This window comes from Cuculus canorus, chromosome Z (assembly GCF_017976375.1).
Source record: "Cuculus canorus isolate bCucCan1 chromosome Z, bCucCan1.pri, whole genome shotgun sequence".
In the NCBI taxonomy this organism is placed as follows: domain Eukaryota; kingdom Metazoa; phylum Chordata; class Aves; order Cuculiformes; family Cuculidae; genus Cuculus; species Cuculus canorus.
In genome coordinates this window covers 23,188,959-23,216,561 of record NC_071441.1, presented here as the reverse complement: position 1 = coordinate 23,216,561, position 27,603 = coordinate 23,188,959, and the positions used below count along the sequence as shown (strand labels likewise).

Genomic DNA, 27,603 nt, shown 5'->3' with positions numbered 1-27,603 from the left:
AGCCCGTGTGAGAAAACCAATGCATTGCAGACTCAAAGCTAGGCTTTCAAGTACAAGAGAAATCTCAAAAAAATGCCTTTATCCAATTTTAACATAACGAGGCCCTAAAGAAACAATCTTTTTGTGAAGATCAAAAAAAAATGCATGTTCATTTAAAGCTGTTATACAATCTGTTTATGTCTACAGTTGCTAAAAATTGCAGAACTATGTCATCATAATTTATATAAAATAAACCCATTTGCTCTTTAAGCAACACTCTGCCTGTTTACATCCAGTTTATTTGCCATTTAAGTTGGAAGCATTTTCTGTACAGTATGTGATTTTTTAACAATAACCACATAGGCAAAACTTTTCTAAAAAATCTTTACTTAAAGCTATCAAGAAGTGTACTATTTTCACTTTTTTTAAACTATTAACATTGTGGTTAAAGTTCAGTTTGTAGACATTAGTTACTATTTCAAATGTTTAAGCAGGCAGTCCTTAGTTGAGTTTGGTACAATAATTATATATAAAGGTAGCTAGCCGAGTGACAACCACTGACTTAAACATAATGAAAACAGAAAAGTATTTGTTCTGTATTAGATCAAATGAAAGCAATAAAGTACTAGTCCACAATCAACAATAAAAAGTATTGTGGTATATCATGTGTCCTACACAACCTTTGTGAATATATGACCTTTAAGTTGCTGAAGGTTGCCTCAGAATTTGGCTCAGTTCAGGCAAAACATCTGTTCCCTTTGCAGGTATACTGTAAGGACTTTTTTCTCAGTTGGATTTAGAGCACAGCAAGTAAGCCCTTTTCTGACCGATCATATACATCCCAGCATTTGTAAATCAAGCTCTGGGCTGACAACAGCAGGTCCACATTCCGTCACCCTTTCTCAGCTAGCAAGGCCATTTGACTGCTGTGAGAACTGCTCTTATCATGTCATCAAATCAAAGCATGTTGAGAAGAGGGAATGCAAGAGGCATCTGCAGAATTCCCACAATGTAGTGACTTTGGAACATTGACAGATGCATCTGTCATTTTATACCTTCAACTAACCTGCTGTCCGCTGGCCTGACATAGCAAAGCTGTCCAAGAGTAACTCCAGCTCTCTCATGTTGTTTTCATACGTCTCTGTTAAAAAGACCTGGTGTTTCTTGGCCTTTATTTGACAGGAGATACAGACAGGACAACAGCAGAAAAAAAGAAACCCATTAAAAAAGTAAACAGAAGAAATACAGATCACAATAGTATTTTTGTTGCACTTAAAGTAAGTTCCTGATATATTTCTTATTATTTCTTTTCTTGAGCCAAGAGACTAACATGGCATCACAAATAAGTAACAGAGAACCCCGATACATACTTAAAACAGAACTAAAGGCTTCAGATCATTAAAGAAAATTAGTTCCTTTAAATATACCTTAATGAACATCAATTAACTGCTGCCCATCTATGCAAGCAATGAAATCTATTGTTCAACCTTACAAGGGCATCCAGAAAGACACCAAACTACTGGCAGACAGGCTAGAATTTCACAATTTGGCACGCAGTCAAATCCCACACCTATTCTCAAATATGTCTACTTTAATTGTTAGTAGCTTCCATGCTTAGTACTGATTTTTTCAATATCAAAATCCCCTCCTTATGCACGGAATATAAAGCAGCAGAGTCCTTCAGCCCCCATCACTGAATTTGCTTAAAGAAAGCTGTTCACTAAGTGAACTATTGTTCAAACCAAGGCACTGGCTGTACTCTGAAGGTAGAACAGCCTATAGCAGATTTTCTTAATCACTACAATAGAAAGGCCATATCAAAACATGCATCTGTAATTCCAGACAAGACCAAGGCTCTCTTGGACATACATAGTTCTGACTTCTCAAAGAAATGTAAAATTTTAGTAGCTGACTGACAAAAAGTAATATTATGTGAGCAGTTTAGGAGGAAAAAAAAAAAACCAAAAAAAAACCCCAAACAAACAAAAAAAGCCCCACAGCAACCACTTCCCCACCAAATCAAGAGAAAACTAGATCTAAGTAACTTCAAGATTCTGTTATGACAAAAATTATGCTCAAAGATGTCTCATTACTTTTAGTTGATTACTCAATTGTTTTTTATTCTAAATTCTAATATCTATCTGAGTACTTTGTATTTTTACTTTGTGATGGAAGGTTACCCTTTTAATATGGGAAAAATCATACTGTTTTGTACCATATCTATAAACTATTACTTTAGCTATGCTTCACTGCATGTGTGAGGATCCAGCCATTTCTCAAGTGTGGGAAATATCCTCCCCAGGAAAACTGCTACATACTGGTAGCATGTAACTGCCAGGCTAAAAAAACAAGAAATGCATTTAATTCTCTGCAGTGTTCTTCACTATTCAGTTTAAATATTTTATAAATTTGCTTTACTCTTTCAATTTTAATTACATGTACTGTATATCAACTAATATATTATTCATATGTGTATTTCAATGTTAGGTCCCCTGTAGCATTTACACGCCTTTCTTTGTGTCAGAGTTTGTACTACACTTCATAAAGAATTTCCAAACCACTTCCATACACTAAAAAATTATCAAGTTTTAATTCTTACTCTGTAAAATTATCTATATAAATATCTTACAATTGCTGAGCTATGGTAAAAAAATGTGGGATACTAACACATTAAAATAATATACTCTCGTGTACTGATATCTCAAAGGTCTCACATATTACAAATAAGAAAACATAACAATATGATAAGCACCACAATAAAATAATCTTTTTACATAAACCATTCCAGCACAGACAAGGTCAGACTAGATCTTCCAAGCAAACCTTTCCCCATGGAAAAGTCAAATGTGAGAATTTTTTTCAACCTCCTCATCTGAATTTTTCATTTGGTTTAGTTAATTTACCACAATTTAGTCAGTATATTCCAGTCTAATCAGCCTTCACCACATCTCTGTCCTTTATTTGCTAACTGCATCAGTCTCTTTTTCAACAGCAATAAAGTTCAGAAAGAAATTCCTTAGACTAGCCAGTTTCTCTACACTTTAGCTGCAAACTATGAAGTATCTTTCCTTTCTAACTACCATTTTCAATCACTGTCCCCATTATCAGACATTGAAGAAAAATAACTATAAATTTACAGTGTTGGAAATCCAAGCACAGGTTAAGAGACCAAAAGGGTCTGAACATATTGATCTAGTCTCTTATGTCTCACTGACAGGTATCTAATAAGAATGTGCAGAGTCATAAAATCATGGAATAATTTAAGCTGACAGGATCTCTGGAGGTCATCTGGTCCTAGTCTCCATTCAAAACAGGGCCATGCTTGAAGTCAGGTTAAGCTGCTCAGAGCCTTGTCCAGTCAAGTTTTGAGTACCCTCAGGGATGGAGTTTCAATAACCCCTCCAGGCAATCAACTCCAGTATCTCATAGTCTTCACTGTGAAGTGGGTTCTTTTCCCCCACCCTTAGAGGTAATTAGAATTTCCCTTTCTAAAAATTCTGTTTTCTCTCAAACTTCCACTGCGTAGTTCTAAGGAGAGTGTTGCTCCATCTTCTCCAGAAGCACTCATTTGACAGTTCATGGCAGCAGCTGTAACTCCCTTAGTTTTCTTCAGCCTGAACAAACACAGCAGGTATACATAACTCTTTACTTTGAAAACAAAAATGGAGTCCGCAAGTGCATAAGTCAAATATAATCAATTGCAGCTGCCAAAAGATATCTTCTGCCAGATCCAGCTATTGTAAGACATGAGATTACTCCTCTATCAGCAACTCCATGCACCATCACACTGCTGTCACGGGAATGCTATTCTGCAGAACTACTGGGAAGGTACTAGTATGAGTGTTACCTAGACTACTTCAAAAGAGAAATTAGGTGACAAAATACTTAAGTTTTTATTTAAAGAGAACTTGCTTCCCAGACCACATCAGCAGAAACAAGTAAAAGAACACTTGTAAAGTAAGCGTTTTGCTGACTCTGCCTGAGTTCCTGCGCATTGGGATAGAGGTGATTCTTGAGAATGTCCTTGAAAATCAAAGGCAGTAGAAGGCCTTTACGGATGCACAAGGAGCTCCCGACTAAATTCAGGTATTAATAGGAAGCATAAAGAAGCAGGCACAGGTGATCTGGAAGTAATAGCGACTCTGTCCCAAGAACAGAGGAATAATGCCTGAGAAAGCTAAAATCCACCTAAAGCTGAATATGGCAAGGGATGTGAAAGGCAACAACAACGGTTTCATCACCAGCAAAAGAAGACTACACAAAATGTGGGCTTGCTGAGGAATGGAGCAGTGGATCTGGTGACCAGAATGCAGAAAATGCCTCTTTCACCTCATTCTTTACTGGTAGAACCTGCCTTGAGGAATCCCGTGTCTCCAAGAGAGGTTGTAAAGGCTTGTTTTGAAGTTGGCACAAACACTTGAGAAGCGAAAATTCTTTAAATATATTAGGAGTATTTCTTATACCCCCAAATACAACTCCCTCCTTCACAAAGTACTCAGAATCAGAGGCTAGAAACCAAACAATACAGGAGTAAAGTCATACTTTCTGAACCCTGAATATATCGCTTAAACAATGCTTTCCTAAATCAAATCATATCGTTAAGAAGGCTCCTGTTATCACAAAACATCCCTTGAGGACAAAAGAATTTTTGGTAGAAAAAAACGTGTTTGACAACATATTTACTTAACTATCAATTTCAAAACACAAACACTTCCAAAGAAATTAAATAGGAGCTAAGTATTTTTCATTACAAGTACTGTAGCCTCCAATCAGAAAAAAATCTTTTTTCCAAATGCTTTGTATTGTTACCTCTAAGGATAACCAGAACCATTAGGCAAACCTAATACTTATAAAAGTTATTCTATTGACTGTCCGAATTATGCTAATTTTCCAGAAGTAGGGTATTTACATTTATCTGGGCAATTCGTTTCTACCTTAGTTGCAGAGGCATTTTCCATAACTACTAGTATTTGATTTCGGTATGATCTCACCATTTGTTCCAGGACAGAAATTAAGTTGCATTCATTTTTTAGCATTTTCCAAATGCCACTGTTGAATAAAGTGAATGTAAACTCTAGGCACACTTAGAGAATAGTCCACATGACCTGATGCTGAAAATCAGCATCTGTATCTCAAGTTCAATAACATTTAAAAAAACCATTTAGGCAGGAGTTCAAGGTATTTTAAGAATTAACTTATCGAAACACAACTATTATTAGGCAGGGAACTGGGGTCCAGTCCTGCAATGAACTACCACAACTCCAAGTGCAGTTTTCTCTACACTGTCTTGCATAAGGGCTAATTCACCCACTTGGTCTGCAGTACAAATCCCACCTGGCTATGGCAGAGCACACTCCAAAACCACAGCTATCCATACAGCCACTAAAAAGCAGTATGTTCAGGTATTCCTTGAAAAGCATTTGGGTAAATTCTTTGCAAAAGCATCAGAATGTTTACCAAGCATGACTTTGGAGGAAACAAATCAAAGCACTTACAGAAACAGGCTCCAAATGACTGCTCCACAGTTAACAAAAGAAAATGGGTTTTACTTGAGCGATGCAATGTAGAGCAGAACGGTGGTACAAATTTTAAGAAATATAAACTGCAGTATATAAAACAAAATGAAACCCTGACAATCTCCCTCCTCAGGCTACTATTTACTTTTGCTCAAGTTAGCTAACTATTGAATACTTAAGTTTCTTTATTTTCTCATATTAGCTAGAGTGTTCCAAAGACCCCTCCTATAGAGAGGTCTTTAAAAAGTGTTTAGCCAAATATAAATTAAATACAATTTCTCAAGTAACTTAGTGTCTCAGTTTTAATCATCTTGAACAAAATTAATCAAAAATGTTGAAGTTCTATATCCAACGGTCTTTTTTACTCAGAAAATTTTTCAAGAACTGGCAACTTTAAAATCATTTTTTAGATGCCCATCTTCAAACACTGCAACATCACAGCTTGAATGACCTCTTCACTTCCAAAATAAATTACAAAATTGGTTTCTTTGTAGAAGATCACTTGAGCACATGCTTCAGACTGACTGGTCTTAAATTATGAGGTTGATAACAGAAGTGGCATCTAGGTAGGAACACTCCACTCCTGATTTAAGGCAAGCAAAACAAGAATCAAGGTGACATAGCAACTTAACAATCATTAGCACAAAATTAATAAAGACTGTCTCATTCTTTTTACACTGAAAAGAAAAGCTCTGCTCACAATAAATCATGTAGATGAGATTTACATCTTTGCCATTGAGTAATGGGTTCTACTCCATAGAATTTGTGGAGCAGAATCACAATCTTCAGGTTGTTTCATTGCCTGTTCAGACAATACGTTGGACACTCTGTTAAAGAACAATGGCTAATGCCTATCCCCAGGAACTAGATTCTCAAACACTTCTGTTCTGACTTTCAGCTTATGATAAACTACAAGGCTATCACAAACAGCCGAGATGTATACAGTGCATGACTGCATGCTTGGCTGTGAAAAAAAGATTTATATGCCACATGGAAAAAAGACAAGTCTGGGTATAATCTATTACACTACTTGCACAGTAATTATGCTACTCCTGACAGTATCTATACAAAGGGGAAGAAATGAATACACCGGTCTTCCAAATTAAAATTTATAGTAAAATACACTAATTTTAATGACTTCAGTTTCCTAATATGCATTTGGGTGAATTGGCAAGTTCCCCAGATTTCAACGTACATTCCTCATAAAATAAAGGTTCAACATCTCCTGCTTATCCAGTACTAAGAACTAAAGATCATCCAACTAGGTGCCAGAAACTTAAATATCCTGAGTAATTTTTAAAACTATTACTGACACCTCCTATTCTTTCCATGGGGCAGGAATACAGCTAGGGCTGTTTCAATTTAAAACAAGTTCTGAATCACAACGGCCATTCTTACAAATTCCTGTTCTTCAAGCTAAAAATTTCTAAAAACCCTTGCTGGAAATAATGACAAGCTTGAGACCAATTTCCTCAGAAAAACATAATGGAAATCTTAAGAGCCTGCTCATGCTGAACATTCATAAGCAGTTTTCTTCGATACCAACAGATCCTATCACATTTGATCCATGCAAATTTCTGGCAAACTTCTGCCACATGCTGATACTTAAAATTAAAAGCAGCATAACTACTTTACTATACATTTAACTGAGCCATTAAAAAAAAAGTTCTTTTTCATATAAAATTTCTAAAGAACATATTTTGTCTTTGCATGAGTCTGCTTTTCTGAAAACAAACAGCCTTCACTGGTTTTATTATATTTCCCATATATTTTACAACGAAAAATTAACTTGTATTATAGCAGTACAGTGAGAAATCAATATAAGATTTTGAATCTTATGGAGTGGAATAGGATGTCTAGCAACAGTGTAAAATAAAAGAAAGGAATGAATAGAGCAAGGGGGGGGAAATGAAGAGAAGAGAATACACTGTGATTTTTACACAATTTTAGTATGGGTATAGGGAAGCCTAGTAACAGTACACAAAATATTATCTGTACTTCTTTATGTTTCTGCTTTTTTCATTCAGGGAAGAAAAATAACAGAAAACTGTCCAGATTGAGTAAACAAGACCACACACAAGCACTCCTGCTTCCCAAACAAATACAAAAGTCTTCAGGAAAAATACAAAGCCATCCAAGGTGATAAAAATCTAATCCCATTAGGGACCACTAATACAACTCCTCAGAAAATGAGTATTTTTATTACCTGTTCAAGACAGTCTCGTGGTTTGAAACAATTCCAGCAAAACAATTAAAACAACCAGCTCTAAAAATAAGACAGTTCCTCTAACTGAGACAATCTATTCTGCTTTTTACCTTTCAGTAATGTAATATCCATTTTTCAATAGACTATTTAATACCATTATCAAAACCCTCGATCATGAACAGAATTTCGTCCCGAATTCTTGTCAGGTATAACATACATTTTATTAAGGAACACAAAACGTGAAGGAAAACTCATATTGCAGAGAGAGATAGCAAGCACTCAAGGTTCCTAGTAGAAATTTTTCAGCTTGGAATTGTGTTTTATAAATACAATACAAATTTTATATTAATTATATTTTATAAATACCAATCATCACTGACAGTTTATGACAGGGAGACAAGAAGACAGTTATTTTTGTCTCTTTATATTCCTTTTGTGACTCGTAAGATGACCTTTTCAGGTTAACTAGCCCAGCAAATACCTTTTAATATATTAATGCTTGCATGGAAGAAGCCGTGATTTTCCCAGAAAGGAGAAGGGGGTTTGATTTGATTTTTCTTCAATTTATTAGTTACCAATCTGTCTGGGAAGTGGATAACACTAAGACAATGTATGCAGTAACTCTATCAACTGAACAGAAGACATCAACAAATATAAGGATCCTCTGATGCAGGTCTCTGCTCCTGGCTCACCAATTATAGTACAATGCCTGTCAGCAGCAGGGAAAAGACCACATTCACCCTCTATACTTACAGTCCGAGAAAGAGGACAAATTTGCAGCCAGTATCAAAGAAGGTTTACATTGACTACGTACTGAAATACTGCAAATGCTACTACACAATGGAAGGAGAGAAGTTTTTCTAGATATCCTAAGATCTTTGACTTGTCCCTGCTGCTATGAGAAGGATGATGAAATTGTTCTTCAAAGTTGAGGTGCAGAGAGACAGTGTGAAAGCCCCAGTTGGTCATGTAACAAAAGAAAGATTACAGAAATTAATCCAGGAAAATGCATCAACATCCCATATCCACAAGAAAACAACTAAAAAATTCCCTCTGCTTTGTCACCTTCAAACAAGCATCATTCAAGCAATTTTTACAGCCAAACGCTTGCGCTAAAAACAAAATGCTATGTGAAATGGAAATAAAGATTACCTACTATGGTAGCTAATAAAGCTTAGAGAAGAAAAATGCCTGGGTGGAAACAACATTCTCCAAAAGAGATCATAGTCTATATCTACAAATTGCCTTCTTTGTTAGGAAGGCAAACACAAGTTACTCTCTAGTCATAGCCATATTTTTAAAGTAGTTGTTTTCTGCAAATAACTCTTTAGTTAAATACATAGCCTATCACTTAAAATACATTCTTTAGGATATTATAATAACTATATATTTTACAACACAAAGTAATGTAAGTAAAATCAGAGTAAAACAATGGCAGATTTCTTCCACAACTCAGCACAGCAAATGCAGATTATATTCACAGTATGTTTCAAAAATTCTAAACTATGAGCATCACATGCTTTTTTCTTACCATTGCAAGCTCCTCCTGTAATTCCCTGCAGGTTTCCTCACTATTCTCTAGTCTCTCAGCGAGGTCTTTAATTACTTTCTTCTTTTCCTCAATCTTCTCATTCATTTGCTTGTTTGTGGAGAAACACTCTCTTTCTAATCTGGAATTCAGCATTACAACATTTTTATCAAAAATACTTTTGTCAAGTACGTACTTTTAAAGATAATCAGTTGATATGGCACATATCATGTTAGCCTTCATATAGCTTCTGAAGTTGCCTTCTTTTTTTATAACTGAAGTTACATATTCCTTCTTAAGAAAGGCTTTTGAAGAAGTGGCTATGTTCTTTTCAGTTACAATGCTTTCAGTTACAAATGTTAGGTTTCCAGTCATAAATTCATTTGGTCATTTCTATACAGCCTCCAAATTACATATAATAAACAGAATTCATCATATTTCAATTAACATGGTAGTTCTCTTCAGAAGACCATGTTACATCTTGCATCATTAACACTGATTTCAAATATGAAGCTTGCTCCTGAAGTTTCCACAGAACTGACTATATTGCACACAGAACATCATGACTTCAAATTTTTCTACTGGCAGACTGTTTCTAAAATTTTAAACAGTTCTTATACTATATCATTCCTCCTGGTACTCAGGAAAATAGATACAAAAAGACTCTGGTGTAGCTAAACATGCAACTTGGATAAAGCTACAAGGCCATACAATAGCACAGAGAAGACAAAAGAGGGGGCAGGAATCCAAGTAAGAATTTAGAAAGATTGCCTGAGTATGCAGGCATGGTGTCAGGAAAGATAAAAACTCCCCTAGAATTGATGTTTGCAAAGGATGACAAAGACAAAAAGAGGTTTTACTACTACATTACTGTAGGAAAGAAAACATAGACTTCTTTCTACACAGACAGGGGAATGTACCAACAGCAGTATTGAGCACACTCAATACTTTTTGAGTCTTGGACTTCCTGACAAGGCCTCCCAAGCCTCTTATGATTAGTAATTGGGCTCAAAGAGGAGAAAAACTGCTAGCAGTAGGTAAGCATTGAGTCTGGGATTATTTGTAAGAACTCAAACCACAGAAACTGAAGAAGCCAGCTAACCTGCACTCAAAGTTTTTTGACAAAACTGGCCAATGTCACAGTTAGGCTGTTCATTACCATTTTCAAAATGTCACTGAGATTGGGGGAGGTCCCTGGCAAATGGAAAAGACAAACATCACACCTGTACCTGGAAAAGGGCAAAAGGACAAGCCAAGGAACTATAGAAGAGTTAGCTTCATTTCAGTTCCAGGGAGATCATAAAGCAAATCCTCTTGGAACAAATTTTTGGGCCATTAAAGAGAAAAAGGTGGTTAGCCGCAGTCAGTATTTACCAAGGCTAAATCAGGTCTGGCTATATACCATAAGAAAACTACCAGATCCATGGACAAAAGGAAAGCGAGTACCTTAAACAAAACTTAACTTTAGCGAGGCTTCTGGCACTGTCTCACACACCCAACTTATGAAGAAGCGGCTATGTTCTTTTCAGTTACAATGCTTTCAGTTACAAATGTTAGGTTTCCAGTCATAAATTCATTTGGTCATTTCTATATGGCTTCCTTCAGTCTAGATGTGAACTACATTGATAAAAAAAACTTCATGGTAAAGTTCAGATGGTAGTGGCTGGGAACAAGTAGAATACTGTAGGAGTCTGTATTAGAACTTGATTAACCTCTTTATCCATCAACTGGATCAGGCCAAGACAGCAATCTCACCAAGTTTGCAGGTGACAAACTCGGTGGAGGTAGGTCATAGCACAGTTTATGTACTCAAGAGAACGGCTGTTATTCCCTAAATCTAGCCAGGGAGGAGGAACAGGCTAGCACGAACCTTCTGAGATCCAACAGTGATCTCACAGTGCAAAGATCGAATTTAGGAAGCAAGAGCCCCCTAAAGTGACATGGCTGGTAACTAGCTGGGGAGCAGGTAGGCTCAAAAGAGACCTGGTAATCTTGGTAGACAGCAAGCTAGCTAGAAATGAGCAGCACAACAGCAGAGACAGCTAACAGCATCCTGGGCTATTAGTAGTGGTATTGCCAGAAGATCAAGGAAGTGACTAATCAACTTTTACTTGGCACTCATTACAACACATCTAGGATAATAATAAGTTTTAAGCACACACGTCCCCCTTAATACAGGAAAAAAGTTGGAGTAAGCTCACAGGAGGGTCACCAACACAGGTAGGGGCTAAAGTTCGTATAAGAACTGAGGGAACTCGCTATTGTCAGGCTGGAGAAGATACAACCTCAGGATGCCTAGCAGGCCCCCCAGTATCTAAAGAGAGGTTATCGAGATGTAGTCAGTCACTTCACAGCGATGCATAGCTAGAGGACGAGAGACAACAATCACAAATTAAATCCAAAGAGTTTCAGAGAAGGATAAACTTTTTTCACCTTAGTGACAGTCAAACAGTGTAACAGGTTCCTAGAGAAGCTGTGTCTTCTCCATTCTTGGAGATTTTCAAGCCCTACTAGATGAAGCCCTGAGCAACCTGATGTCATTGCTGATCCTGGTTTGAGTGGAAAGTTGGAACTATAGATCTCCCACAATCCTTTTTTTCAATCTGAATTGCTCTTTGATGTAACTCTTAGCAGTGGGAACATCCCAGTGTCTCATTTCTCTATCTTTTCTCCTACCACTTCTGCCTCCCTAGAACTGAAAGTAAGGCAGAACACTCAAACTTCTTTCAACTCTGAAACTTCTGAATCAATACTGTCACTTCCTGACTTTGACTTATTTTTTATAGATCAAAGTATCTTTTTAGCTGACATAGTACTTAATTGGTCCTCCAAATACAAATACGCTTTGTATTTGGGTTGTTCATATACACTTTGTATATGGGTTGTTTTTTCTCTTTCAACTGTAGATAGTTACTTCTTATCCTAAAAGAACTTACTGGTTTCTGTCTCCTAAAGCAGCTTCTACTCCCACAGCTTTCAGAAACACAGCAACAGCAGTACCAATTTATTCTATGTCATGTTCTCACTCTTCAAGAAAAGTAAATTCACATTGAGACTCAAATCCCATGTTGCTTCCAATTCAGTGCTACTGGGTTCAGAGCTAATTAATAAATTATTCAACCTAGAAAAGCCTGTTTGCTTGGTTTCAGTTATTACAAACATCTTTTTATGAGAAAATAAATTCTCACAGCTTTGTATAGCTTCCAAATTTGGGATCATTTATCCTACATCAAGTTCAGTTAAAAAGACACACAAGTGTTTTAGCACAATAAATGAAGTCTCCAAGATTTTCCAAAGACTGAGGCTTAAAGATAAACTCCTCGGACTCCTCCAGAAAAAGGAAAAATATGTTAGGATGCCAGATCATGGTTTAAAAGAAAAAGCCATGCTCCTGACATTGCCTGGAGTCCAAGGACCACAGCCTTCAAAGGTAAGTAGATCAAAGGCTCTTGTATTCTCTCTGAAGGGATCCGGTGAAAGCAATCACTGATATTCACCAATGTTACCAATACCTGTATGCTTCAAAGAACAAAAAAGGCACAGGAAACAGATGAGGCAGTACACACCCACACCATGTAATTCCCTCAAGGGAATCAAGTATATTGATGACCATCTGAGATAAAGTTTGACCTTACTATCAGTCTCTATGGAGCTCTGGAAATGTAGGTGTTGGGACTAACAAAATTGTAAGGATAGGCTGTTTCTGCTTCTTCAAGTTCTATTAACAAAACCACCAAACTGTTTAACTGTGATAACTTTCATGTAAAGGCCTGCGTTCTCTGAAATCACAGACGACAATTTGTTTTCAAGAAAATCACTTGGCAGAAGCTGCAAGGATTAATTGCCTGAATCACCAGATGATTGGAAGTACTGAAAAGTATCATTTGGCTATCAGACCAAGTTCATTCTGATACCAAATCAGCACAAGAACAGATGCTTTAAGCAAGGACAGAGTCTTTTTTTGTATGAAAAAAAATCCTGCTCAAAACAGGGAAAATCTGCTTTCCTGGGAAAGAGGTGTTGAACAGAATTATCCATTTTAGAGGAAAACGGAAAGGCTGTTGAAGGATCTTGTTGCATTTTAGTAACACAAGTACTCACTTCTCTATAAGCACTAATATCAAAATTACTAATGCAATTGGTACCACAGGAACTGTACTTCCTAGTCTTAGCCACAACAACTACGTATTTTCAGTTTATTTCCTACAGCAATTCTAGAAAAGGGACCCTAAAAAAACCAAAGCTTTCATCAAAAATGCTTTTAATTAGCTTACATTTTCTCTCTATTATCATCCCTGGATTCTCAAAACACATTCATACTAATAATAGAATAACTCAGGCCTTAAGGACTCACATCTCTGTCACTAACTTAGTGGAGTGTAATTTCCCATTCCTAATTGTTTAGAAAAACCACAGATCTGTTGAAAGAGAGCTCATGTTCAACATCTAAAGGCATAGTGGAGCTCCACATGGTAACATTGCACATGGAATAGCAATGGACAGCATTATTCCATGTGCAAGCAGTCTGCCACTTAAGAGTACTTGAGATAAAATGTCTTTGCTCATCTGAGAGGCTAATAAAATTCACAGAATTAAATACTCTGACAAATTTCATTAAGAAAACTTAAGTGCAAATGTGTACCACTTGAGGGACCAGAATTGTACCAAAAAATGTAGGTGAAGAACCCATATTTTATGAACTTTCCGTAGGGCCCAAAGGAATCTTCATGAGAGGATCTTGTACTGAAAATCATTACTAAGAGCGGATATCTAAGAGCAAACATCTTGTAACAACATTAAAATAAAATTTAGCTAAAACAGCGGAGTACCTGAGCAAATAGTTGTGATGGAAATTAAAAAGAACTGAAGATAGACAGATGTAAACATTAAAATGCCAAATAAATTAGAAACCCTAAGAATCAAATTGTTCTACCAATATGTAACTCCCAGTGTAAAACATTAAGACTCCTTTCAGTATCTAGTATGTTTGCGTGATGTGAGCTTTACATTTCTAGCGCATGTGTAACACTTCATATATGTTATTTTATTTTAAAAATTCATTTATACGGAATTCATGACTCCCCATTTATTTCACATCAAATCATAAAATCAGAACAGGCAATCTTCCGTAATTTTAACCCTTTATTTGTGACTACATCAAAGCAGAAGATTACTTGTGTTCAGACTCACATTCATTTTCTTAAGAGCTACAAAGATAACACATAGTGCAGTTCTGCATTTCAAAAAGTTACGTACTTTCAAAAGGCATAGATATAATTTCTGTAAGTCTATCAACTCTCCAGAGGGACTGACTGCACCCTCGAACTTGATAGTATCTGTGGTTCATTAACCTTATTGTGTTGAACTTCAGAAGCAGGCGCTACAGGTCAGATGCACTTGTCTTCTCCAAGAATGCAACATACATAGTAACAGATGAGGACAGACATAAGCTTCTTGTAGGATTCAAGGGCTAATTTTTGAGCTTGGATAGAAACAAGAGGAAAAAAAATCTCAAAACTGCCAGAAGAAAGGAGTAAATGGTACCTGGAGATTCTTGGAAGCTTAAGAGCTCCCTGACTGATAACAGAAAGCTACACTATGCTAGCCATGTTGACCAGACAAGAAAAATTCTTCTAGACTGAAAACTAGTTCAGCTTAATAAACATTAGCCAGAAAACTAATAACACCCCATGTTTCTCTTGAGGATGCTGAATTTGACCAGCCTAACCTTTAAATAGAAAAATGGACCTTGCAATGCTAGACCTTAGAAGGACTGACGAAATGGTCCAATCACAAGCACTGGAAGAAGCCCAGTTAAAGAAAATTTTTAAGGCTGAAGGGAGGAGAAATATTTTGACTGTAACATTAATCTTGTGAATTTTCTAGAGTACTCAAATATGGAAATCTTCCTGAAGCATCACATTAGATTACTATTATAATGTATTTCACACATTGCACAAATTTTTAACATAAAAATTATCTCCTTTTCTTCAAGAAAAAAGCCTTAGTTATTCAATTTCTCTGGTTTACCTAAATGTGCAATCTTAAATTCAGACTTCTTTTGGCCTTATTTTAATGAAGATCTCTAAGGTGCTTATAATACAGCACAGTTTTTCAAGTATGTTAGTAAAAACATCTGTATAACCATCCTTACAGAAATAATCTCAGGCCCTCAAACTTTCTTAGTTGTAGGAAAACTTGTTTCTTTTTTCTCCACCACTGCTTGTGTGAACAAGTCAACATAAATATCTACATATACATACCCATATAATCCTAGACTGAAAGAGATGCCACCACTTTTTCCAACGCACTGTACTACCTTGAGTCTCTTCCCACACCACCACTGTGCACCACCTACTTAAAGTCTTCTTAAGCATCCTCTTTCCCTGAATTTCACCCACTACTATCCTTTATTTCACCTACTCCCCAGTTCCCTGTTTTTCTACTTTTCTTCCTGACATTTTCTCACTGCAATACATACTTGTTATAGATAAGGAAAAAGACTTGGTACTGTGCATCCTGTATCTGCATGGGAAAAAAAAAAACAAGTTCTTCTTCCAAAAACTGTCTGTTACCACAGACACAGCAGATTGCGCTGAGTAGGAAAGGAATTCCAGGTAATTTTGTCTGGTCTCACACACTTCACACCTTTTTCTATTTTTTTTGTTACCAAGTTCAGACTTTTCCACAACTGATCAAAAATTGGAAATTAAGATTATCCACTATAAATTATACACAAATTCTAGACAGGAGTCTTAAAGATTAATCTAGCTCCCTGAAAAGTAATGTTTTCACAATAATGTAAGTGCATGCAGAAAAAAAAAATCTGTTATAAACCTCCCATGAGTGTTTTCCTACAGCCCTCCCAAACACTACTGGAGACAGGACCTCATAGTAACCATTATTTTCAACATTTGCCAAATAATCTGTAACAGGTCAGTTATTTTCCCTACCTCCCAATAACTGCATAGCTACTGATATGGACCTGCTGTTAATGGAATGCCAGGTTTGGAACCTCGTCTTGGTTTAGCAAATTGCATCAAATTACATCTTCTAGTGACTGAAAACTATAGAGAACGTAAACTATATGAAGTACTTAAGCTGTCTACTGCCATGGTGCAATGAACTTAAAAGGTAACTTACATACTGAGTTTTTCCAAGTTCTCTTGGGCATTGTGTTTTTCTCTCTCATATGCATTTTCTACCTCTTTGAACTCTTTCTTGATCATTTCTAAATCTGAAAGAGCTTGTGCTTGGCCGGCTTTTTCCACTTGCAAAGCTCCTTCAAGGTCTCGAATTCTTAACTATAAAGTGACAGAAAATAATTAAAGCAAGTTATGAAAAACTATAATGATCTTTAACATTGTTCTATGTTCTGGTCTGCTTTACAGGTAACTATATTCTATCAATTCCCTATGGAAGTATATACATAGAAATCACAGAATACATGTAAAAATGTATTAACATATGCAGTTCAAATTGGAGACAAGTAGATATGCAGACCAAAACCTTTTATTCTCTCTAATTGATAGTAGCTGGATGTTCCCTTTTTCAGTTATTACTAAAGTGTTCCAGGGCAATTCTAATTTTTTAGTAGACTCACGAAAGCATGGGATTAACAGTAAAGGCTATACTTCCATGCAGTACAAAGCACACTTCAAGCTTGTGCATGCATATGAACAAGGAAGAAAAACCTTACTAGTCATTCACCCACTAATGACAAGTTTCTAACTTAAAGGAATGTTACCCTCCCAGATCCTTTGTGTACTGGAAGAGCAGAAAGAGGAAATTAAGAAAATTAAGTCTTTCCTTTCTACTAGTTTAATCAGATGTTTAAAAGATTTAAGTGCCTGTGCATAGAGAAGGTCATGTGAATGAGAAACTAACTGACTGAATAATACTAGTACTTATTTTTGTTACTCAAAAAGTAAGAAAAAAAGAGAGAGCAAAATTGGATTTTTTCCTTACCTTTTGAAAAAGTCCAGTGTGAAGGGTTTGTTTTTTCAGTTAGTATGAGATTACTAAGCCGTCATCATAGCTTTTTCTTACTTGCTTTTTAAAAAAAAAACGTAACTGCCTTACTGGTTCAAACCCCATGTTTGATAAAGTTTAATAATACAAAGAATTAATATTCAAGTATACATTCTATGCTTTTTCATATAATGAACCTTTACTGGTAACTGTAGATATGATAACTTTATATGAAGCTGAAATGTACTCTGAATAATTATATTTAGAACTACAGTTGCAGGATGCATTAAGCTCTCACTCCTAGACAAGTTCGATGTAGGCACTGTATGTCCAAATACAAAAGAGAAAGGGCAGGACATTTAAACAGTAATGCAGTGTTTAACATTTCCTTTCCCTTCACTGTTTAAACACAAGTAGGAATTCTCAAACTTACAAATGTGGCGTTTTACTTTATCATTTATACTAATAACTGCAACGTTCCCTGAAAAGTAGATATTCTTCTATTCTCTCCTAACGCAAGTAAACAGTCTTAGTATTTTTGGAAGACTGTTATTTTTACAATTTCATCAAATGTTTTACTGTAAACTTCTACAAATTATTTCACAAAAAGTTTACCTGGATGATCTCTGAATTGAATTTAGATTCCAAATGTGCTGCTCTCTCTGCTTCAATGTTTTCTTCCAGTTTCTTTATTCTCACTGTAGCTGCCTAGAAGTACATTTTCAAGAAATTTTAGTCCAGAGAGGTGCTAAATGTGACACAGAATATCCTATTCATTCAGTATATCAAGACTCCAATCACCAGCCTGATGTATCTGAACTACTCGTACTTTGGAACTGTGAGAACTCACATCCAGAAATAGACATAAAAATAATATTTACATATCTAGACTATTAAATTATTATTTTCTATTTAGTTACAGAAATTGATGTAGCGTTATGTCATTGCTGCATTTTTTACAATAAAGAAAACGGCAGCTGAAGTGGGAAAACAGAAAGCCCAAGCTGAATATTCTATCTATTCCCTTATGATTTGCTTTTTCACCAAAGCTGTCATCGGAGACAAGATAACCACACCCTGTGTGTTCCAAAATACAATGGAGTATCAAGAAATTATCTACAGTTTCAGTGAACAGGCAAATGAAGCACAGAGAAGACAGAGAATTCATCAAAAATGCTGGCTGTGGCACCTAATTTCCAATTAAGGTGCCCAGAAGAGATTACTTTGCAGCCCTAGACTAGTCATTGTTTTACTACAATAAGAATCTGTAACCTCAGTAATGCTTTAAAGCACTAACCTAGTATTTTTTAATGTTGCATTCCTTGAACTGTAAATATTCAGTTACATTTTTGTTTAGCAATTATCAGGATGTTCATGATGTCTTTTAACAAATGCGCTTGACTACTTTAGTCAGTTACTATATCTCGTTACACAGAAGAAAAACTATACATGCATGGATAGTTCAAGCAAAACGGGATTCTCTGAATTCAAAGGTTGCATGTTTCTCATCTATTCTTACAACATTTAGAAAAGCACAAAATGCAAATGGTAAGAATGGAATCGGAAATTTGGATTGCCTATGAAAAGTTAAAGAATTAGTCCTTATTTGTACTAACCTTGGGGTTTTTTTAAGTTTTCCAAGCTGAAAATATTTCTTTCAAGTTACAATAAACTCAAAAGCAATCGCCAAGTACCTATGTCCAGATAAAGGCCTGGACACAGAATTTCAGCTGGAAAACGCACCAAAAGCAGTATTAAAGATCTGCTATAATGGAAATTCTCATGCAATTTTAACTATACTGTTTGCTACCAAAAAGGTCTTTTCACTTCAGCTGGTAACTGAATTTTAAAGAAAAATTCATCCCCAAAGTCTCTTGGCTTCAAGTTAAATAAAGGAGATCAAGAAAAAGAAATTAATATTAAAAAGTCATTTAATATAAGCACATTTAAGGTTACACAAATACAATCAAAGTTATTGATTTTGGAAAACTAAAACAACGTAAAAGTATGTGAGACTGCATCTTGATTCTGAATAATTAAAAGAAGAGAAAGAAACATTAACAGCTGTTAAAATGGAAGCTCTTAGCAATAAGACTTTTGAAACTGATGTCCATGGATGGCGTACTAAAAAGAAGAGGAGAAACAGCACAGAGCTTACCAAACCTTTCTCACAGTAAGGTCTGTCGAAAGGCTAAACTCTGCCTCTTCCAAGAAGTTTTAACTGTTTGTACTCAGGAAAAGAAAAAATCTACAAATCCTGAACAAACATTCACACTGTACTTCCATATTACCAAAATTATTCTCAAAAATAGCCTGATTTAGACTCTTAACAGCATTACTCCTTCCAAACATCGGCTCCTACTCCCCTTTGCCCTTAACGGAGAATTAGAAAACTACCTCCTGCATCATTTTATAAGGACTCCTTAGCATCCTCCAGAACGTTCATCAGGAGGTCAATAGCTGTGAACACGACGATTTTACACAAACACACTGCCAGTCTAGTAAAAGTAGTAAATGAACAACTATAAGAGATGCAGATTTCATTTCTTTTTTAACATTTTAAAAGTCAGCCTGAAAACAATTCTAAGTCCAACAAGAGCAAAGGAAACAGTGAGGATGGTACCTAACACATTTAGAGTTTTTTTAAAAAATAAATTGAAGAAACAAACTTCACTGAGAATATGTCACTGCATACCCTTCAAGAGTAAGAATGCTTTTCTGTCTTTGGCTGTTTTTTTCCCAACAAATAATGGAATGGGAAAAAGATAATAAGTGATTCTGCAAATAAAGTTATTAGGAATAACTTACTAGTTCTCAAGCCTTGTCCTGCATTTGACTTCTAAGTCTTATTTCCTGAGCATCAGTTCAAAGTAGAACTATGCCTTCATCTCAGCTTCCTCTTCAGATGAAAGAAGAGATTGAAGACACTACCAAAATGGCTAAATGAACCTCTCAAATGGATGTTCCTAGAACGGTTAGATTACATCAACCCCAAGAAGAAAAATAAAAACAGAAGGAATACATAATACCTTGAGTGAGGGCATCTGCAGGAATGAAAAACTGCAGCAATCACATTCCCCAAACAGAGTATACAGGTATCAGTTCTTGGTACAGCTCTTTAAAAGTAGAGTGTACCTCCCTGAGCAATAATTACAAGGACAAGAGACAGAGTACAAAGAAAATGCAAACTTCCAAAAAAACAGAAACTTCAGTCCTAAGGAAATCCTGGGACAACAAGGGAAGAGAGGAAGGAGCAAGCAAACCTTTAAGAGGTCCCTACATGGCACACTTCTACTGTCTGAAGCAAGAACAATTCCATTTAAAAACAAGACATATTTTCAGATGGTTCATTTGCCTGCATTGTCACAAGTCACTGAAGTATTAACTTCCAGAATTAGCATGCCTGTGAAGAGAAGCACCAGGAAAACTATTGTTTCAGGTACAGATATTACTGATAATCTCTGGAATGTGAGATCCAGGCTCCTAATTGCAAACAGAACAGTGTGCCTAGCCCACTGTAAGAGAAGTATAAACCTTAGGCACAAACCAAAGAAAAGCTAGATATACCTGACAGGTATCCAATGGAAAGTATTCAAAGAGAGTCAAGACAGTACACACAGTGAAGTTATATTAGAAACTAGAAAGCAAAGTATCTGTTTGACAGAGAAGCATCATCTTATATATCACCATATAATGGCATAAGAAAACTGACTTGTTCAAAATTGAGGTTTGTTCACAAGGTTAGGGATCTCAATGCTCTATTATTCCTGCTGCTAGAGATTGATCTGTTAAAGCTTTGCTTCATACCAGCAGTTTGTTACAACTTCTATTTTTAAAACCTTACTAACACTAGTTCACTGGACCTTTAAGAAAATCTAGGGAGAGAAATAAAATGTATTTTCACTCAAGACATGTCACTGCCAGTGACCTGCCAGGAACTACCACTAATTTCTTTTATTGCTAGAAGCCAAAGATGAAGAGTCAACTATGTTCTCCTCAAAAGTCTCAGGCTACTCAGGTAAATCTTAGTCTTAGCATAACAGCGTAGGCACCTGTCTCCCCCCAGAAGAGATACAGATGCTTAAAAGATCTCACAGGAAAAGTACTTATTTAAATAAAGTAAGTCATGTACATGTTGTCTGCGTCTGGTGGAGCAATGAATATTCCTCATCCTGGGTTCTATGATTTGATTGCTGAAGCTTATGGTTCACCATACATCTAGCAAATTTTAACAAAGTCATATGCCAGCAAATCAGTGGGAAATTAGTTGGAAAACAGAAACTTCATAAGAGACATCTAACCAGCCATAGGCACATAAGCCTTGGTAAGCAATATAGAGTTATTAAATATAAAGAAATTCATATTCGCTCAGATTGCTCTAAGGAAAAAAATCTTGGAATCGCTCTTTATCTAGGTGAATATCAGCCACAGAATTTGCACCTGGATTGCAAGATGAGTCTGAAGTTTTATTTCAGAAGAACATAGCTGCGAAACACAACCACTATATAGAAAATCTTAGTCCATTTTCCTAGTAAAGTTTCAAACAGGCTCTACTGATACTTAATACACACTTGCCTTCACAGTGAGAAGGTGCGTGCTTTGTCAGTGAGAAGAATCCATTACACACTATGTGAGGGAAAGAAAGATGAGTCTAACCCGAGTCTAACCTAACCTACTAATGATTCCAAAAAAGAGAAGTGGGATGAGGAGAGGAGTTCTGTGTTCCTGTCTGACAAACGGAAATACACTGGTACCAGAATGAAAGGTGAGAATCAGTATCCTCACTGAACTGTGTGTGTCTGAAAACGTTACACAATGCCTTTCTAGTAAGAAGAAACTGTGTAAACACAAACAAGTTATAGATAAATGTTGCAGCCACAGACATCCAGACTACAGTTAAACTGAGTTAAACTGAAATACTTTCTGGTTTAGCCTGGAAAGCTTCTTTCCACGTCCGCGTCACAGAGATGGATCTCAAGACTGGATCTAAAAAAGTGTTTTTTCCAGCAAAGTGTTTTCTTATCCAAGAATGAAAACCTTGGCTATTCAACAAGATTCAATCACTTGTTACTTCCATGTGCACCTAACAGAATACATGGAAGGTACACTCTTAAAATAAGATGCCACACATAAACCCAGTCAAGATATTTAGATATTCAAGCTGAGTCAACTTCAGTCTTAATTTTAAGAACAAAGCTATCTGGCATCTGTTTCCATGATAGCACAGACAGAACTGTGAATTTTGAGAAACAGCAGATGAAAATTACTAAAAACCTTCAATGCCTGCCTTAGAATTTGTGGGCAAACATGCTATATGTTTACTCTACCTCGCTAAGGTTCAGCCCCTTTTTCCCGTGTCCTGTTGCATGTCAATGCTAATGTGATTTCTAGTAGACATTTTCTGCATGCTAACAGTTTGCAATACCGTCTTCTAAAGTGGCCTCTCTGGCTTCCACATTTCTCAACCCCTCACGCTTGTTCTAAGTAGAGCAATATTCATGAATACTAGGGCACTCTGTACAGAAAGAGTAATTCAGTATCCTATGTTTGTGCTATGCCACAGCCACAAAAATGTCCTGTCTGTCATTTGCATTTACATCAAAATACTCATTCAGATAAGCAACACTGGACACAATAGTAAAGAGAGAAAAGTATATTTACAACATTCACTAAGTTTATATACAGTAATAAAAGTAATTTTCCTTTTCTCTGCTTCTATTTAGACCACTTCTACACAATTTTCCAGTCTCATTTTACTAAGAGATTGTCGTGATACTTATATTTCCCCACTGCTGAGGTCCAACACAAAACACTCAGCCAACGTAAAGTTTTAAGTGAAGAGGACATACATGTACCTTGTAGCTGATCATCACGAATGCACTCTATTTGTGTGCTTCCATATTCAGATTAAGATCTTTGTTCTTTCTACTTAAATGCATTTCCCTATGACTCATAACTTAAATCAGGTTTTAACACATCTTTGGGATGTGTGCTGACCACTTCCACCTAGTGTTAGAAATGCTGATGCCTCTTCAACACGGTAAGGTGGAGCCACCTCCTGTCCAGATAATAAACAATCTTTTAGTAAAAGTTACTTAACCACTGAATTAAACGGTCTTTCAGCTTGACAGTGTGGTCAGCCCCCACTATAAGCATTTCCTGTATATGAGGCCTAGAGTACCAAGTCTTATTGACAGAGGAGCCATACTTAACGAGCACAACATTGGATAAATAACTACACTGGCACGGTACGGGCTACACAATAAGCTGTACACTTGGCTTTAGGTTTAAAAGAAGTGAAAAGAGCTAGGACTGCCAATCTGATTTACATTGGTTGTCTTTGGATAAGGTCCAGGTCCATTCCATTCTGCAACTGAATTGAGGTGGAGAATCCATTTGAACTTCTCTCCCTTTCTACAGTACTTTGAGGGTAAAAAGATGTCCCCTCCAGTTCTCACACTTAGTAGCTGGTAAACCCTGCAACAGTACATGAACTGACACTATTATTTTGTACATACACACAAAAATGATTACAGTTGTGACATGTAACTATCTCCTGGTGAGGTCTACTTAAGACAGTATTCAAACAACTTCAGTCTAATAGCAAGGTGAGAGTGAAAAGCCTTCAAAGTGGACTTTAGTAGATGAACAAGAAGCTCCTCTCTGATAGAAAGTCCATTATGCCAGTAGAAACACGAACTTCGGAACCACCACAGAGATACTATCATAAAAACTGCAGTGCTTAGAGGTAATACAAGACAGTGGCAGTAGCTAGAATTCCTAGATACCACTTGTGTGTTGTGGAGACACCAGCTGTGCATTGTGGAGACACCAGAAAACAGAGGATTAAGTATGTGTAAGCCATAAAGAAGTATGTAGTCATTTAAGTCAAAAAGTAGCTTAAAGTTTAACCAGTAGCACTGTTAACTGGCTGAGGAATGTCCTCTCTCACACTGCTTGAGAGGGGTTTTTAAGTCTTTCTTATGAGAACTGTAACTTACCTAACACTGGAGTTCATAGTGAAATGAATAACAACAAAGAAGGGGGGAAAAAAAAAAGAAGTAGGTTGGTCGGTGTGGGGGGAGATTTGTTTTGTTTTTAGCTGGAACCTAAATTTCATGTTTCACTGACTTAGATGCAGTAAGAAATTTAATACATGCCCAGCCTCAAGCTGCTGCATGTACATATACATACTACCGCATACACCTTCTGCAAATACAGAGATGGAGCACCACTCAAGCATTCTTCGCAGTCTTCCCATCATAGCAAAATTATCAAACTAATACAAAACGACACATTTAGCATTACATGAAAAGGTCAATATACTTAGAGGCATGGGAGAAGGAAGGGCAACGTGAGAGCTAAAGTAATGGTCTTTAAGTAGCAGCCCAGTCTCAGAAATATGACAATATACTCAGCCTCAGAAATAAAATAGACTGAGTTATGGGACATTTTTCAGGCCACATGAGAAAGGCTTTAAAACTTTGAGAGACCTTAGGCTCCAGCTTAGTAAGAGTTGGCAGCCTCAAACACATAAAACAAACAATAGAAAATCACTACATTTCTGTGAACACGACAAAGAGTTTGAAATTTATGAACTAATAATTCCGTTGCTCATGGTAAATTCCACATTCCCCCCCTTTCTTCCACTGTTCGCCAAACAGCTTTCCCACCCAGCTTTTTGGCAGCTAGACACACCATAAGACATGCTATTTTTATATACAAATCACCCCGTGTTTCCCAAGAATTCAACTTTCCAGAGCAATGGAGCTAAAGGCTTAAATAAAAGACACTGGTTCCAGGAAACTGATTAGCATAAATAGTAGTATCTTGATGAGTTCAATACAAATATATCATGAATTTGTTTGACTACAGAATCTTAGGCTGAAGAAGTAGAACCATGATAAATTTCTCCATCTAATTTTTTCTGGTAGAGTATGCATCCCACTTCAGAAGGGCTCCATGTCCATGCCAAGGTACATCACTTTGTCACAGATTTCTCCCTCATGGCCAGCAGAGGATAGTAAAGGAGCAGCTTTGTGAACTCCAAAATGGTTATTATTGTAGGCTCTTTCAGACACTCGCATGCAATTTCTTTTGACATGGTAAAGTGAGATGCAAGATGACTAAAGTAAGTGCGTAGTCTAACTTAAACCTTTTCTTTAATTCACTGGATCTTGAGCTAATTTGCTTAAACTCTTGAATGTAAGAGGCTCCATCACATACTTCTCTCAATCACTGCTTATTCATAGAATGGTTTTGGTTGGAAGGGACCTTAAAGATCATCCAGTTCCAATCCCCATGCCATGGGCTGGCACATCTCCCAGCAGATCAGGCTGCCCAAGGCCCCATCCAACCTGGCCTTGAACACTTCCAGGGATGGGGCATCCACAACTTCTCTTGGCAACCTGTTCCAGTGTCTTACCACCCTCATTGTGAAAAATTTCTTCCTAATGTCTAATCTAAATCCTTCCTGTTCCAATGTAAAGCCCCTCCCCCTAGTCCTGTCACTGCCTGTCCTCGTAAAAAGTCCCTTCCCAGCTTTCTCGTAGCCCCCTTCAGGTACTGGAAGGTCACTATAAGGTCTCCGTAGAGTCTTCTCTTCTCCAGGCTGAACAACCCCAACTCTCTCAGCTTGTCAAACAGCTATACTTACAAGTACCAAAAGACTGATTTTCCTGTAGTCCGAATACGTTGTTTTCTCCCAACATTATTGAAGGATACAGTAAGTTAAAAGAATTTAATAAAAATTAAGCAGCAATGAAAGTATCTCAACTGACTGTGGTTAATAGGTAGTATTCCCTGATAAAACCATCTTCAGGGCACAGCAGTTACACATTTTCAAGGAACCAAGTGCTCCCTTTCCATGTTTACAGGTGGCGAGTAGACTCAATCAAAATATTTAAAAAGATAAATAATTTGCTGCATTGCTCCTCCACCTTTCAGCTCATGATTCCTATGTTAATAAAAGCCATGACGTCACAAAAAAAACCCTTGTTCAAGTACTTCGAAGCAAAACCTCTTGTCTTTTAGAAATGGCTGTTGGAACTTCACAGAACACAGCACTTTCAAACTGAAGATAATTCTGTCTTGGCCAACACGTGCAGCTCACAACACCTGACAGTAGATTTCTCATAGTTCTCTTTGAGGGCACAAAAGTCTAGCTTGCTGTCAATAAGTCAGTGTTTTCAGTTGATGAGCTTTGATCTTCCCTGTAGGAATTTTCTTTTGTACTTCATCTTTAAAGTAGGGCTCTACCTACCTCGCAATCAATGCTTTAAACACTTTGTTTGCCTTTGGGAGAAAAATAAGAGAACAAACACAGCTGAAAACTGTATGACACATTCCTTTACTGGTTCCCAGTATCCTGCAAGTGCCAATTCTTTAAAATTCATTGAAAAAAGTACGTAAAGATGCCTTTGGTAGAAAACTTACAGGATAAAGTATCATCTGGTCACTACACTTTTCTGCAGTGATAAACAAGCTACCGAGAAAGTTGTAGTCCAGACTGCACATAACGGATAACATAGTTACTACAACACCTATTAGTGGACAAACAAAATGCTGAAACTTAGGAGAGAACTGCCAGTTTAGTCAGAGGAGCACATTCACGAGATATTAACTTGAGACTTCTCAGTAAAGGGTGTCACTCACCAGACAGTCAAACTAAAACTACCCATAGCATTTAAATCTGAATAGGAAGAGGGTGCCATAACATCACTGTGATGTTCCAGTGGATTGTTCTCTGCCTAGCACAACATCTGTAGATTCTCCATTGCAAATTCACTAATTCTCAAAATCTGTGCTTATGCCAAAAAGATAGGAAGATAGACAAACTAAGAGGCCAGGAAAAACACACAGATTTCCTAAAATAAAGTTAGCCTTGCTTTCATGCTTATATAGATCTTTTCCCATCTGCTATTCAAATACCAGTTTCAAACCAGGCATACAACATAAGTGGCATTTGCCTGTTAAGCGAAACAGATGTTCAACATTTTGTTAATCCAGTAGGTAGAATTCAGCCTAACTAGGAGGTTTCATGCCTCAAAAATGAAATTGCTCAAAGTGTCAGTACTTGTTGAGACTAATAGCAAAAAGTCAAAAAGCCTTACTTCAAGTTCTTTTTTGAGTCGCTCCTCTCGTCTAGAGCTGTTTTCAAGTTCATTAGCCTGGCTCCTCAGCAGGTCAGTACAGCCACTGTGTTCCACCTGCACATCTTTCATTTTCTTGTGCATGTTTTGCAGTGCATTATTCTGCTCCTAGAAAAAAATAAGCATTAAGAGATACTTTTACTAAGATGTAGTATTACAGCAAAGAGTTCAATGGAGACTGCATTAGAATACAGTATCAAAATCTAACATGTCAGCACATATCAACAGAACCAATTCAATCAGTGAGATAGG

General features: G+C 36.7%; 1 protein-coding gene across 9 annotated transcripts in view; it reads right to left on the bottom strand.

The window, feature by feature from the left end:
• Positions 1–27,603, bottom strand: part of CCDC171 (coiled-coil domain containing 171) — a 166,720-nt gene that overhangs the window by 119,912 nt on the left and 19,205 nt on the right. For all 9 annotated transcript variants that reach the window (XM_054054469.1, XM_054054471.1, XM_054054470.1 and 6 more), the window contains 5 exons: positions 27,313–27,459; positions 17,816–17,908; positions 16,373–16,533; positions 9,233–9,371; positions 1,046–1,148 (listed from right to left, as the gene is read on the bottom strand). In XM_054054469.1, coding sequence (XP_053910444.1) covers positions 1,046–1,148; positions 9,233–9,371; positions 16,373–16,533; positions 17,816–17,908; positions 27,313–27,459 — 643 coding nt within the window. The remainder of the gene's footprint in view (positions 1–1,045; positions 1,149–9,232; positions 9,372–16,372; positions 16,534–17,815; positions 17,909–27,312; positions 27,460–27,603) is intronic.